Source organism: Hypanus sabinus, chromosome 17 (assembly GCF_030144855.1).
Source record: "Hypanus sabinus isolate sHypSab1 chromosome 17, sHypSab1.hap1, whole genome shotgun sequence".
Classification (NCBI taxonomy): Eukaryota; Metazoa; Chordata; class Chondrichthyes; order Myliobatiformes; family Dasyatidae; genus Hypanus; species Hypanus sabinus.
The window spans coordinates 42240032-42255802 of NC_082722.1; the positions used below are offsets into that span (position 1 = coordinate 42240032).

Below are 15771 nucleotides of genomic sequence, written 5' to 3' on the forward strand. Positions count from 1 at the left end.
AATGGGAGGTCAAATGAATCTTCTGATACACTAGGGACAGATGGGTTTTTGGCTGGTGCTAGCCACAACTGAGATCAGTGTATGTTGTCCAAGATCATTAGAAAACAGAAAATGGTAATGCCTGAGATTATGCAGTGTCCTGTGCTTATGAGGAATTATAGCAAAGAGCACCAAGTACCTGGATAGAATGATAGTGTGGAGAAAGTTCTTGGTATATGTTTCAGTTGTGGCTGTTCAGAATATTCAATTAACCCAGCACAGCATGATCAAGTAGGGCTATAAGGGGTCAATAATATCAGCAATGACTGATCACAAGTTCATCTTCATGTTATTGGCTCTGAGCTGATAACAGACTATTTGTTCATTGGATGAAGATGTCATCTGATGTTGTGTCATGTCTAGCGATTGTGTATATAAAATAAAGCCATGCTTTCTGTTATCAGGGCAAGAGTAAGGACCTTACTGAGTAGTATGAAAGGACCTTTTATCCACTTGCAAGTTTAAAATTGATCATCATAAATAAGCTTTTGTTTAAACTTGAAGGGAAGGTGTGGGTAATTTTTTTGCTCTATCATAGTATGATGAGAATAGCGTTGATATTTGGGGAATATTCAAACAGAAAAGCAAAGCCCATCACAAATGGGCAAAATGACATTTCGTGCCTGCAAAAGTAAGAGTATTACCAGCAATTCAAGATTGAAACCAAAGGGAAGCTTTGTCATGGAAGATAAGTAGTGGCAAGTAAAGGCCAAGGAGATTGTATTTTATGCTTATAAATAAGATGTTTAGGAGTTTTTCACATACTATAATATCGAATCTCTCATGGTGCCACAGTTGTCTGAGCCAAAGTTCGGTCAGCTCATCTTTAAGAAAACCAGATGAAAGGAATATATTAACTCCCTCCCATACCTTGAATCATCTTGATAGATACTGCTATCAAATCCATTTATCTAATTCCCACTAATCCCAGGCACTGCCCACCACATCCACGAAGAAGCCAGATGCACTACCATGCAAACCAAGAACCACAAGGGAGCAGAGCCAGATTACATAACAACTGAAGTGTGCAAAGTCAGAGTTGAACAGTCATTACAGAAATAGTACACGTTCCTTAATTGTGGTGCAATGAGAAGATTCCAGAGGATGAGAATAAAATGTTTGCAATCTTTAAGTTAGTAATTAAATCAGAGTTTGGTAATTACTGAATCATTACTTTCTACAAAAGTCTTGCCTGTATCTTCTATAGTGGAATTCCCCTTGCTACAGTAAACATGCTGGAATATCGTTGATGATTCAAACAGTCTTCATGATAAATGTCTGTCACACGTCCTCCATTGCTTTGACAAAATTTTTTATTCCTTCAGTTGCAAAGCTTTCTGGAAAATTCTGGCCAGATATGGGTGCCCTTTAAAATTTATAAATTTCTCAGACTATTTTACAATTAGATGTTTGCCACCAACATTTGGGGTTGTCCAGTTGCATCATTGCCCAAAGACCAACATTGCTCCAACACCTTGTCAGTCATTCTTATTTTACTCTGAAGAATTCCTCTGTACTCGAATTGACTTCCACTACAGCTTTTAAATCTTTGTTCTCTTTGCCCAATGATAAGCACCACTAAATAATCCATTACTGATCATTGTGTACAAATGAGAATGTTCTTCAGTGTAACTCTCACTTCAGCTAGCGGCTTAATATAGGGGGTGATAGCCCCAAGCCCGGCCAAACTTAAGAAATCTCGTTTGGGTGGATGCTGTGTGATGTGTTCCCCTGTTACAAATCAGTACCCTGAAATAACAAACAGTACACAATATGCAATTAAACGATTAAGCTTTATAATTCTTACTTTGACTATATGGTTAGTAAAGAAAACAAAAAAAAAGGCCCAGTCTTATGAAACAGTCTATTGCGAGTTGGAGCTCACTGATAAGCTGATTGTCCACCATCAACCTCCTCTGATCATTGCTGCCCTTTGGACCCCCGCTCCAAGTCCACCCTGGCCGGCGGTCTACCAACTCCCTCCATTCGCGTCTTCTCTCCTCATTTCTCCCTGGCAAAAGACCGTGAAACTCTCTTCCGGACTCACAAGAAAGAATAACAGCATTTCAAACCCCGTTATTTCTAGTCGTAGCCCAAACATTGCTGCCTCAGAGAAACCATTGCATTATCAGTGAAACCTTACAGCAAATTACACAGCAGTGAAACCCTACTGTATGTTACATCAGTCAAATTGAATTCTTTTCACAAAGTTAACCTAGCCTGCTTAACACAGCACATAACCTGCCTCAGGATTTAATCACGTCCCATCACAAATCATTACCAGGTGAAGAGCTTGGAGGCAACTGGGCATGACCAATATCTGATAGGCCCCTTTTTCAGAGTGATGATGCTGACATTGAGATTCCACACAAAATCTGGTGCACAAAACTTCTGGTGTTTGCTGAACGTAAAGTGCTAAAGCACACCAATTTCCAGGTCTGTAATTCAGATGCCATTCCTACATTATTCTATGCCCAATTTGCCCCAAGGTTCTTGGATGGTCAGAGGACATGGTTATTTTTGAAATGAATGCTGAAAAAAAAACAGATGTAGATATTGTACAAGTCCCATTCTCAGTGGTACCAGTTCCATAAGCTACATTAAGCAATGGCCTGTTGTGAGGAGAAATCCTCCGGCCTAGAGGGAAAGAATTGTTGCTAGCAGATCCCTGGCCTATGAGAAAATGTTTGTACCTTCTGCAAATATATTTGTGAGTTCACAATTAAACTCATGTGACATCTCAGGACTCAATTATAATAAAGGTCTTCCTTAAATCATGCTGATAGTAATGAAGAGGAAAGTTGCAGTTTTAGGCCAAGTAAAATCTTCAGTGCATCTTCTAACATATTTCACATCTCACATTAATTTCATATTTTCTCAAAACATAGAAGAAAGCTATTCAGCAATCAAGTCTGTGCCACCTCTTGGAGCAACCATCAATCCCATTCTCCCCACTTTATTACTCCTAATTCTCCTGGAAACCACCTCAACTATTTTGTGTTGCATCATCTCTTTGACAACAAGACCTGTGGTAAAAGATTCATAAAAGAAAAGTACAGAACAAAGGAAGAATTAAGAATCATAATTAAATGCATTAAGTGGGAATAAGGAGATGATCACAAGGATAAGATTGATAAACAAATAGAACAGGATAAAGTTTTAGAGCTGACAGTGAATTATATATTATAGGGTCAAAACTAAGAGTGCACCAAAGGTGGACAGGTAAATCAAGTTGGTGGTGACAAAGGCATGACTGAGAAATTGAGGGAAGTTCAAGTTGGGAAGGTGAAAGTAATGTGCAGAGATTGCATTAATCTCTGTGAGACCAATATATTGGTTGCTGCTGGGAGGAGATTCCTTTTTAAGGCAGTATAAAATAACTTTATAAGATTAGAAAGTTATTTTGAAACAAAATAATAAATTAATGTGGTTTGTAGCTGTAAACTGCTAATTATTTCAAATTTATTTGGGTAAAGAGTAAAATAATTTACCTTTGCTGGTTTTGGTTTTCAGTGAATTCAAATAGCTGTATAATTTCTATGAGATTATGCACCATCCCCTTGAAAAGATTGAGAATTCAAGATCAGGCTCAACTTTATTATTATCTGACAGTACATACTGTATAACCAAACGAAACGGCGTTCCTCCAAACCACGTGCACCCACAAAGTATATCGGACCCAGCACATCAAACAAGATATTACCACAAATAACTTAAGATCTAATTCAAAATGCATATAATAAATACACAGCACAGGTAAACGGTAAATAATACAGTAAGCAGCTCACTGTCCTGATGACGAGACGTCAGTGGTGGCAGGGTATTCATTAGTCTCACAGCCTGAGGGGGGAAGATGTTACCCAGTTGGCAGTCCTAGTCCTCGTGCCCCTCTTCCTCCTTCTTAGTGGTGATGGGTCAAAGAGATTGTGGAATGAGCATTAGGGATCCTCAACAGTGTTTCCAGTAAACGTCTCAAATGTGGAGGGGGGGTGGGGAGGAAAACCCCAGTGGTCCTCTCGGAGGGTTTTCCTATACTCTGTAGGTCTTGCAATCCGATGTCTTGCAGCTTCCGTACCACACAATGATGCATTGATCAGGATACTCAGGTATTCTGTAGAAAGTTGTTAAAATGGGGGCAGGAGCCTTGTACGCCTCAATCTCTCCAGAATGCGTAGACTCCTTGACTAATGAAGAGGTGACATGGGTCCAGGTTAGATCACCCATGATGTGCACACCAATGAGCGGCAGAACTATTGATGTGCAATGGAGTGTGATCAACCTGTGCTTTCCTGAATTCCACAATCATCTCTTTTATTTTGTCCATGTTGAGATTCTAGTTGTTGTTCTCACACCATTTGCTAAGTCTCTCTACCTCCTCTGTAAGCCAACTCATTATTGTTGCTGATGAGGCCAACCACCATTGTATCCTCAGCAAAACTGATGATGCAGTTTGAGCAATTCGATATCTCTTTGAACAATCTGATCAAAGAATCGTAAATAAAAGGTGCAAAATCTGAAGCAGTGGTAGCTCGGAAAATGTTTAATTAATTTTCAAATCAGCTGCAGGAAAAAAAATCAATGATTTTCAAGGCAAGAAGTTGTTTGGTAATTAAGACTTACATGCATTTTAAAAAGTTGCTTAAATTGAAATAAATTATGCCTAATATTTCCTGGTGAGTTCAATGGGCACATGCTGTTTTGTCTAAGAGAGCAAGTTCATACTTTTCAATATATTTAAATGTGACATCTGTCAGCAGAGTAATGTTATAGTTTTTAAAGAAGCAGTACAAAGTGGACAGCAGGTTTTCACATTTAACTAGGCCAGAAATCCCTGATCTACTTAAACTTTAATGATTGATCACTGTCGATCTCATCACTATTTCTACAGCAAAATCTGATCTATTAGCCGTACATCCATGGCTGTCAGAAAGCTTTAAGGTCATATTAAATCCACAGAAGAGGCATATAAAATGGCCAGAAGTAGCTGTGGGCCTGATGATTCAAAGCATTTTGAAAATCAGCAAAGGATCAGGAAACTAGTAAAGAAAACCAAGATAGAATATTAGATTAAATTATAGTAGTATGTACCAAATAAAATATGAGTTTATTGTAAATATATGGATCCCCTATAGACAGAAATAGGAAAATATGGAATAGGAAAACAAGGAAATGGTGGAGGAATTAAACTACTGTGTGCCTATCTTCACAGAGCAAGGCCCAAAACACTTAGAAGTATCAGAGACTCAAGGGACTAATAAGAACAAGAAATCAAAGAAAATACAATAGATACTAGTAAACAAAATTTAGTTATTGGTGAGCATTAAAGCCAACTGATCCACAGATCAGATCAGTATCCCAGAGGTCTGACAGAGATGGCTACAGAAACAGTGAAAGCTCTGGTTGTCATCTTCTAAAATGTCATAGATCGAAGATTGAAAGGAAGCAAATGTGAATTCTCACAACTCCCTGAAATCCAACATACAAATACAGCAAGTAATAATTAAGGCAATTTCTACTAAGGCCTTTATTACATGGGAATTTTTAAATATAGAACTAAAGATTTCTTTATTAGGCCTGGTAAAGGTAACACAATTTAGGTCTCCTTATCTAAAAATGATAGTCTAGCCATAGAGAGGGTGCAGCAATGGTTCAATAATCTGGGTGCAGGAATGTCAGATTTGCTGTCTGAGGAGTGATTAAGTCGACTAGACCTGTAATCTGGAGAATGTAGTTTTTATAGGGCTTGAATTATCTTGTTTTCCTGGCTGAACAACCTAAATCCAGGGGTTGCAGTCTCAGTAAAGGGCTAGATTATTTAGGAATGAGTGTCACAGAGAAGCTGGTAAATACTTAAGTTTTTTTTGCAGCAGAGGACAATAGAGACTCAATTATTGGTTAAATCAAAACAGAAACTGGTAGGTTTCTGCATGTCAAAGGAATCGGGGGATGTGGGAATAGTGTAGGAAAAGTGTTAATGTGGAAAATCATGACATTGATGAATAGTTGAGCCAACATAAAGCATTATATGGTTAACTCTTGTCCTTATTTTTATGCATAAGAATTATTTAATTTACGATCTTGATCAGTGGTCCCCAACCACTGGGCCACGGACCGGTACTGGCTGCAGAACATGTGCTACCTGGCCACGAGGAAACAATATGATTTAGGGATATAAAATTATATGAGTCAGCTGCACCTTTCCTCATTTCCTGTCACGCCCACTGTTGAACTTGAATGCATGCGAGGTCATCAGTCGCCTAAATGCAGTGATACTCTTGTGCCAGGGATCACTGGTTGGCCTCAGGAAGCCGGCAGCCTCGTGTGGCCGGCGAGAAGTGCCGTTGGTACTGGCCTGGGGTGCGAACAGATGGGCGCCATCTCTAAACCTGTTCGCCACACCGAATGTTCATAAGGAAACCGGTGCCAAAATATTCGCAGACGACTTAATTCGGGCTCAGGGTTTCGTAAGTAGCAGAGCAGCTACCTCACTGCGATCTACTGAAAGTCATCCCTCAAGCCAAACTTGTCGACCGTTAGATCCTACCTACCTACAAAGGGAGGCGGACACGCTCCCTGTTGCACTCCTCGCTCGGTTGCTTTCTCCAGATTGCGACCGCTGCCACCCCAGCACGGGGACCTCTGGCCCTCACCTTGTCCTGTCACTGGTGTGTTGCAATGATTTTATATGTTCATACAAGGAAAATATGCGCTGTATTTTTAATATCCAAACATTACTTTAATGTTATGATGATATTGACTTATAAGTGCGTTATAATTGACTTATCACTATATTCATGCGAGGAAAATATGCGCTTATATATGCTTAATACGAAATTTGTTAGATAAACCCTTTTAGAATCGAAATTGAGTGTATTAGCCACTTATAAGTGACTTTTAGTTGACTTATCACCTATATTCCGATCATGATTAACATGCCCACCCCCAACCCTCCCCCCACCCCCCGTCAATTGGTCCGCAAGAATATTGTCAATATTAAACTGGTCCGTGGTGCAAAAAAAGGTTGGTGACCCCGATCTTGATGATTTGTGCTTATGACAGGAAAAGAAATGCAGAGAAAACTTCAGTTTTTTAAGTCATAGTAGACCTAAGCTCAAATATGAAACACTTTGTGTTGTGTTATGTGAGACACCTATATCTAGACCCTTTGAAATTTCACTTCCATCATGTATCCCTGTCTTCTTGTATTTTTATGCTTTTGTTTTTGATCTGATCTCTCTGCAGCTGGACAGCTTAGCCAGTCAGCACATTTTGCTCTACAGCTTCCCTATGTGGTCCTTGGTCTAGGACGTAGTGCAAACTTTCTAGACCATCTTTTTGTTGGGATTCCTCGTCCTATTGGAGAAAAGGTAACATCACAGCTGGAAACTGTTGTTATTATTTTCATTCTGATATATGCATGCTCAGTAGCCATTTTATTAGGTACACCTGTACACTTGCTCATTAATGTAAATATCTAATCGCCCAATCATGTGACGGCATCTCAGTGCGTAAAAGCATGCAAGTATGGTCAGTTGTTGTTCAGACTAAACAAATGCGATCAAAGTGTCTTTTACCGTGGAATGATTGTTTTTGCCAGACAAAGCGGTTTGAGTAACTCAGAAGCTATTGATCTCTTGGGATTTTAACACACAGCAGTCACTAGAGTTTACAGAGAATAGTGCAAAAAAAATGTCTATCAATCAGCAGTTCTGTAGGTGAAAATACCTTATTCATGAGAGAGCGCAAACATGAGTCTACAGATGCTGGAAATTCAAGCAACACACACAAAATGCTGGTGGAACACAGCAGGCCAAGCAGCATCTATAGGAAGAAGTACAGTCAATGTTTCGGGCCGAGACCCTTCTGCTTGGCCTGCTGCGTTCCACCAGCATTTTGCGTGTGTTGCCTGTTATTCATGAAAGAGGTCAGAGGAGAATGGCCAGCTGGTTTATGCTGACAGGAAGGTGACAGTGACTCAGATAACCACACATTATAACAGTGGTATGCAGAAGAACATCTCTGAACCCACAACTCATCAAACCTTGAAATGGATGAGCTACAGCAGCAGAAGACCATGAAGTACCTAATAAAGTGGCCACTGAATTATTTGAGTTTAATGCAAATTCAAGTATGTGTTAGCAGTTTCAAAGATTCTTGGTACAAAGTGGTAAGAATGGAAAAAATTGAGTAAATTTTCTTTTTGAGCTGCTTTCCTCAGCCACGGTGATGCATCCCTTCAGTCACTGAGTTAGAGATGTCAATGGGCTTCTGTTTGACATAAATTCAGAAACAGTTTCTTTCAGAGTTCAAGTAATTTTTTTTATCAAAGTGCATATACTACCTTGAGATTTATTTTCTTGAAGTAATTTAAAGGAAAAAAAGAAATAGAATATAGTTATACAAAAAGCAAAGATTGACAAACACCAATGAAATTAATACTGAGAACATTTAATCAGAGCTTCAGTAAGCTGCAACAAACAGAACTCATGATTAAGTTGCAGCAAAGTAAAACCAGAGCTCTTTCCTGATAGAAAAGCAAGAATGAAGAATAGTTTAGTACTACAGATCAAGAGTAAAATCAACTCTATGCGCTAGGGCATTACAGACTTCAGACATGATTCATGGTACCCAATCATTTCTATGCTTTCTAGGATGATCACTGCATTATATTAGCTTTAAAATGAAAGGCCTTTACAGTTTAAAATGTTAAGTTATTGATTTTTTTTTTAGTTCTGTTGCTTTAGGCATAAATCTGGTGCTGGGAGAATGTGTGGTGCTTTTTTCCTCAAGCCTTTGTCAATTCTATATTGCAGTTGACAACTGTTTGGAAGCCCAGAAATGTAGGTTATTTTGTCCTCCATTTGTTTAGAGAAGTAAAGCCACTATATTGTATCAAAAGATAGGCTGTTTAAATATTTACATTTAGTTTTTTACACAGTCATAATCTGTCAAATAATAGTAGATATTGAGTGATAATTGGTATTAAGTGTTCTATTTTAAACAGCTTAATTTCTTTGTTCTCCTGGAAGTCTGTGTCACTGGCAAGAACTGCCTTTATTGCTTTTGAACTTCTGGACATTTAAGAATTGATTACATTGTGGTGGGTCTGTTGTCATATATAGACTAGACCAGATATTCTTCCTCAAATATCCAATAGCTCCCAGTGTGATTTTTTTTTGGACATAATTGTTTATTGAAATTTAAACTCCCATCTCCAGTGGTGGCATTCAAGCTTATGTTTCAGATCCATTGACCAGGATTCTGATTAAAGTCCAGTAACTTCCACAGACTTTTTTTCTACTACTCTCTATTTCAATTAAGATGCCTGCACTTCGCCTGTGTTTGCAGTTTGAATATAATTGTCCATAGACTTCAAAGTTTTAGGGACATATCAAACTTGTATTATTAACATTACTGTAAAGCTGCCAGCAAAAATTCATGTTACTATTAGTGCTGCGTCGATTCAATGTGCTATACTGTCTAATGATTTCATTTATTTTAAACATTTAACAGCATTTTGAAGTGATATTCTGCCTAATTATTTTCTGCTCTGTTTTCACCTTAATAGTCTGTAAGAAAACAAGAATGGACAGCTATCATTCCAAATTCTCAGCTTATAGTAATTCCATATCCTCACAACTCACCAAAAAGGTAAAAGTAATTTTATTTATCTGCAATAGTAGTCAATCTGATGGTACATGTGAAAATAAATTGTTCACCTGACTAAGCTTCCAAAATATTGGTTTATTCCTCCTAATAACTGTGCATATTACTTTAAAATTACTGTGCAATAATGCAATTTTAAATTAATATCCATGTAGTCATTAATGCTAAGATTCTTTTGAATCATTTCATAACAATGATAATTTCTGTGTCAGCAAGTACATTGCCTAATTTACCAGTCAACGATTTTGTATGTGCTTTGCTGAATATTGTACACAGTGTTTCTCTTTTAATTCTGCACAAGGAAGAGCTCTTATATATTTCATGGAGAATCTCATTGTGCATTTGCACTTAGTGTGTTAGGGTATGTTAAGAAGAAATGGCAAAATACATCCCTGTAATCTGACTTTAAATGTTATCACTCAGACCTTTGTTCTGATTGAGCAACAGTTACCTGGTCCATTTGAAAGTCATTCTTGAGACCCAAGGCAGCTGTCTCATGTTGGTCTAACTTTTAGCAGTAAGCTTAAAGTAAGTCTGTTTGTTAAAGGGGTAAACCAAAGAGGAGCTTTCCATGTCCTGTACACGCACAGCAAATGGCTGACTTATAGAGCTCTTCCCCGGGCTTCTCATTCTATTTTGTGACCTTCTGACAGCAACAGTGTGATCTGAGTTAAATAATTAAGTACTAAAACTGAGTCTATCAAGCATTCTCTCTTTTAAAGTGCTAAATATTTCTTTTCATGTTGTACACCTCTATCAAGTCAGCGCGCGTCTTTGTTCACTCTAAAGAGAAAAGCCCTAGCTCGCTCAAACTACCGTCCAATCCAGGCAGCTCAGCTGTACCCAAAAACTGAGATTGCCATTCCAAGTGCAGAGTAATTATTGTATAGATTTACAATACTTTTGCTTTAGTGCATTACAGAAACATTGGTTCTAGGGTGGGAATTAACAACCTTAAAAATTATTCTCTCTGAAGACTGTTGTATTTCAGTCACTAAATTATTTTACTAGCGTGTTTTGTCATTCTTTCTTACCCTATAAAGCCTTATTATTTTAGTATTTTCATTAGACTATTGTCTTTGCAGCGTACTTTCCCCAAGTCTTCCTGAAGTCACCTTGTTTTGTTCACCCTTCCAACCAATATATCCATGCTAAGTAACATACTGAAAGCAGGCAAAGAAACAAGGTGGTTTAAACCCCAAAATGGGGTGATGATGGGAGCTACCAACCAGGCATCTTGCGGATTTATTCTCGGTTCTATGCTGTGTTAGGTGTGATAGTGATGGGAACCTTTAGACAGTATTGTCAACTATATTATGGGGGGTGACAAACTGTTGTTATTTTGCTGGCTAAAATCCAGTGACACATCTTGATATGAATGAAAAGGTTCTGCTATTGTCAGAGAACACAGGAAATATAGCCACTGAAGTATGAAAAGGGAGACGTTGACAATGTCATCTTATGAGTTGGTACCTTCAAGGAAGAAAAGACAAGCCTGGCACAATCTTTTCTTTATAACTAACACATATGATAATCATTGTTGGTAATTTACATTCCTGGTTGATGACAAAACCTAATACTAAAACTGTACAAATATTATTTAAGCTTTATCTGCATATGATCCCCAATTTTCATGAATCAATGAAATGGGTCAAGTACGTGCATTTTGTGCAGAGTCTATATAAGAGAATTGGTTAGGAGATGGAGGATTTTGGTGTTGTAAAATAACATAAGAAATTGAAGAATTTCTCTCAGAATAAACAGGGTTAAGAGGAGCTGTAATAGAAAATGTCAATATCATGCCAAATTTTGATAAAGAAGGAAGGATCTTTTTCATCAAAGAATCGCAGAGTGGTTAGAATTTTGATTTTCACAGTGTTATTGCTTCTATGATCTATAATGTATTACTTGAAAGGATAACAGAAGTAGATTCAATAGAACTTTAAATGGAATTTAGTATGTCCGTGAAAAGAAACAATGTGAGTGTTGTAGGAAAAGAACAAGAGATTGCAGCTCATTGGACAGCAATTTCTGAGTCAGTACACCATGATCAAATGGCCTCCAAATAAACCATATGATAGTATGATTCTGATTTTCTTATAACACATACTACACTGAAAATGTAAATATTTTGAACACTTTCTATTATAAGGTATTTATTTATTGAAGGAATTATCAGCCATAAATTATTTGAAATAGGAGGATAGTATTGAGCACAAAATAGTTACTGAACTATAAACTTTATTAATTTTTTTCTGCTTTTCTTTTCACAGCTGGAGTGCCAAATTATATCTTACTCCCAGTAACATTGTACTGCTCACCGCCATAGCCTTAATTGGAGTCTGCCTTTTCATTTTGGCTATAATCGGTATTTTACACTGGCAGGAAAAGGTATTTCTCTCAGATTTCAATTGGTAGTTCTGCAATATGCACAAGTAGTGAGATTTTGTGTCTTATTAAACAATATTGGAACAAATATCAAAACTATTCAAATATAATATTTACATATGAATCAATGCCTTTAGCAAATTGATATACATCAATGTAAGAAATATGGTGCTTTCTCATCCTCAGGATATCCAAGAGGCTTTAACAACCAATGAAATATCTTTCTTAAATCAGCTCACTTTTGTAATCTGGAAACTATTGCAGCTAAATTTTGCCCATAAAGCACCCATGATCAGGAACGTCATAATGATCATGGTATCTCTTTTAGTGTATTAATTGACCAAGACATCAGGAGTATCTTCTTTGCTCTTCTTAGAAAAGAGGCATTAGTGGCAAAAACTGTGAAAGCACACAGTAACTACGCAAGTAACTATATGCAAAAAAAAATCAAAGAAGGACTGGAAGTAAACATTCTTATTACGTGGTGTGTGAAAGAGGCATTCAGGTTAGATAATTATTGATCACACAAATTTATCTTTTTACAAATCTGGAAAAAGTTGTACCTAGAAGAACAAGTCTAGGCATATTACTGTGGGTCAGAAATTCCCACAAAAGCACAGAAAGTTAGTTTAATGCTTAAAATGCTCACATAAATGTTTAATTGAAGACTTGAAAATATCTATTGTTACCTTTTATACCTTCCCTTAATAACTACAGATTCTTCCAAATAGTATTTGAATGCGGTAGCATTAACTAAATGATACAATTTACAACAATGCAGGAACAGCAACTGCAGTAAATTTCCCAGTGCCTTAACATCATTAAAAATGCCAATGTTGCAGTTTTGTGGATAGGCTGGAGGAAAGGGGAGAAAGTTAAACTTGTTGAAGAGTTGAAATTCATTGTGTTTTAATAAAGTGACAATAAATTGATAACTAGAAGTACTAGGTAGGAAACCTAGTACCAGATAAACGCACCAGATACAAAGTGAGAATTTTTGTTAATTACAGTGAATTATTGCAACATAGAAATACACTATTGACGGATTCTATGATTTAGAGGTTCTCTGTTTACAAGTGATAGTGGAAGTATAACATACCTTCAGTTAGGTATTTGTGTTAACTATGTGTCTTTCAATGGTATTTTGGTTAAATTTTACAGTTCTAATTTGGCCAAGGTAAATGCATCATGATGAAAGGCAATTCATTAAGATTTCCATAAAGCTTTAACAATGTTGGATTGATCAATGTTGGGAAGCATACAAATACCAAAGAGGGAGTATTAAACAATTGAAAAAAAACACAAATCATTGGAATAACCATTAAAAGCTTTGGCAGCTTGGGCAACATCAGACAGGCCACACATATCCTTGGGTTAGCCACGAGTACAAATGACACCAATATAGTAGTGGGACTTCACTACGAATATTAGAAGTGGTTGCTGATGAAGCCTCTGCCTAATGCTTAACTAGGTAATCGACAAAGAAGGCAACAGGTTCCACCCTAACTTCCTGCCCACCCAACAGCAAAAAAGGTAAAAAGCTTCTGGGACTGCTGCCACAGAGGTCTCTTCTAGAGCTCCAGATGAAGGCAATCTGGTTTACAGAAACATTCTTTGAATCAATGGAACCAGATTAATTGAATTAAATTTTACAATTTGCCATAGTGAGATTTGAACCCTCGATCATTGGGTTATTGGTCCAGTATCAAAGATGTTGGATTACAACCTACTGTTGTGACTCTACATATGTGTTTATACATTTTTTGAAGTAATTTTCTATGTTAAGTTTGATGCATAGAACTGATGTAATGCTCTGCTGCTTTCAGTGCCTGGAATCCAATCTTATGAAGGTATTAAACACAGGCACCCCACAAGCTCAACTCAACTATCCAAATGAACTTTTATTAATCTGTGTTCAAAGTCATAAGCTTGTCTACACTTATATTTCTCTAGTAGGGTATTAGAATTCACCAATGAGAATGTTCCAAGATCTAAACCCATGCTGTGACATAGGCTGATTGTATTTGACATCCCTGCTCTCACAAACTTCAAATCAGTCGAAGTACCTCCTCCTGAGCCCACATTGAGTCCTGTCTTTGTGTATTGCCTGAGGAATTGATTGAAACCCCTTTACATTATCATTAGACATGGCCACGTGGTATCACTATTTAGAAGAGGTACTGGGAACTATCAGTGTCAGTAAAACTGCATTTCGTTCTTCAGGAATAAAATGGGACATTTTTTCAAAATGGTGCATTGCTAGCCTGATAGTGCAGTCTACTTTTCTGCACATCACACTGACAACACAGTGTAATCCCTCCAGAAGCAATGCCCTTCAGAACATTTAAAGAAATTCATATCTTCAAAGCAATGAAGGCAGATGAATATTAATTAAACTATTATCTTTGGATTTTCAACTAGTTAGCAGACCTTATTTTCTCATAGGTTGAAGCAATGTGTCTTGTTTATTGATTTACGGTTTTTAGGAATCATATTTTTGGGCAGTTTTAATTTTTTTGCAGTAGTTATTTGAAATGAAAATGATGATTGATTTAGTGCAACACTGTGTAGAACAGTCAGGAAAATGTTCTGGTTAGCAAAATGATTAGTCCCAGCATAGCACAAGCAAGTGGGGACTGAGATTGGGCAAAGATTTATATTGCTGCTACTCCACCCAAATCATGCAGTGCTAAATCTTCTCGCCAATCTGAAATGTATTCTCAAATTCATGAGCTCAGTGAACCCATATGAAATCAGCAGTGAAGGGAAGCATGTTCTGAACAATTGAGAGTTCTTAAAGATGTATAGTTTTTTCACTGCTGCGACTTAAATTCTTCACATAAATATTTATTTAAATACTGATAGAGAGGCACAGATGAAGGGTGTGGTAAGCATACTTATTTCACACAGAAGCTAGCTGTCTCTATCAGTTTCTGCCAGATCTATAATTACCAGAAGATCTTCAGAGATTTCATATCACAGAAAAAGCAATAGCCGTGTTTTGTCACCTGCTGGAATCTGTCAAACAATCTCTGCCTCTGCTTCAGGTTCATTCCACCATCAGCAATATAATTCTCAGCGTTAAAAGACAAAGTCAGCAAATTATTCACACTCTCACTATGAAATGTAGAATTTTATCCAGAAAGTACGGTGCAGATATTTCAGCACTACAGTATTTCAAAGTACATAAATGTCACCACATACAACCCTGAGGTTTGTTTCCTTGCGGGCATACTCAGTAAAATCCAAGAACCATAATAGAATCAATGAAAGACTGCAGCCAACAGGGCAGACAAACAACCAATGTGCAAAAGACAACAATATTGTGCAAATACAAAAGAAAAAAGAAATAATAATAATAGGTGAATAAGTAATAAATATCAAGAACATGAGATGAAGAGTCCTTGGAACTGAGTCCATAGGTTATGGGAACAGTGCAATGATGGGGTGAGTGAAGTGATTCCCAGTGGTTCAAGAACCTGATGCTTCATGCATAATAACTGTTCCTGAACCTGGTGGTGTGAGACCTGAGGCTCCTGTACCATCTACCTGATGGCAGTAGTGAGAAGAGAGGATAACATGGGTAGGAGAATCCCAGATGATAGATGCTTCTTTCCTGCAAAAGCACTCTGTGTAGATGTGCTCAGTGATATGGAAGGTTCTACCCATGATGGACTG

General features: G+C 37.4%; 1 protein-coding gene across 2 annotated transcripts in view; it reads left to right on the forward strand.

The window, feature by feature from the left end:
• itfg1 (integrin alpha FG-GAP repeat containing 1) overlaps positions 1–15771 on the forward strand; it is a 246169-nt gene that overhangs the window by 225016 nt on the left and 5382 nt on the right. For both annotated transcript variants that reach the window (XM_059992924.1, XM_059992925.1), the window contains exons 15-17: positions 7282–7406; positions 9608–9690; positions 11979–12096. In XM_059992924.1, coding sequence (XP_059848907.1) covers positions 7282–7406; positions 9608–9690; positions 11979–12096 — 326 coding nt within the window. The remainder of the gene's footprint in view (positions 1–7281; positions 7407–9607; positions 9691–11978; positions 12097–15771) is intronic.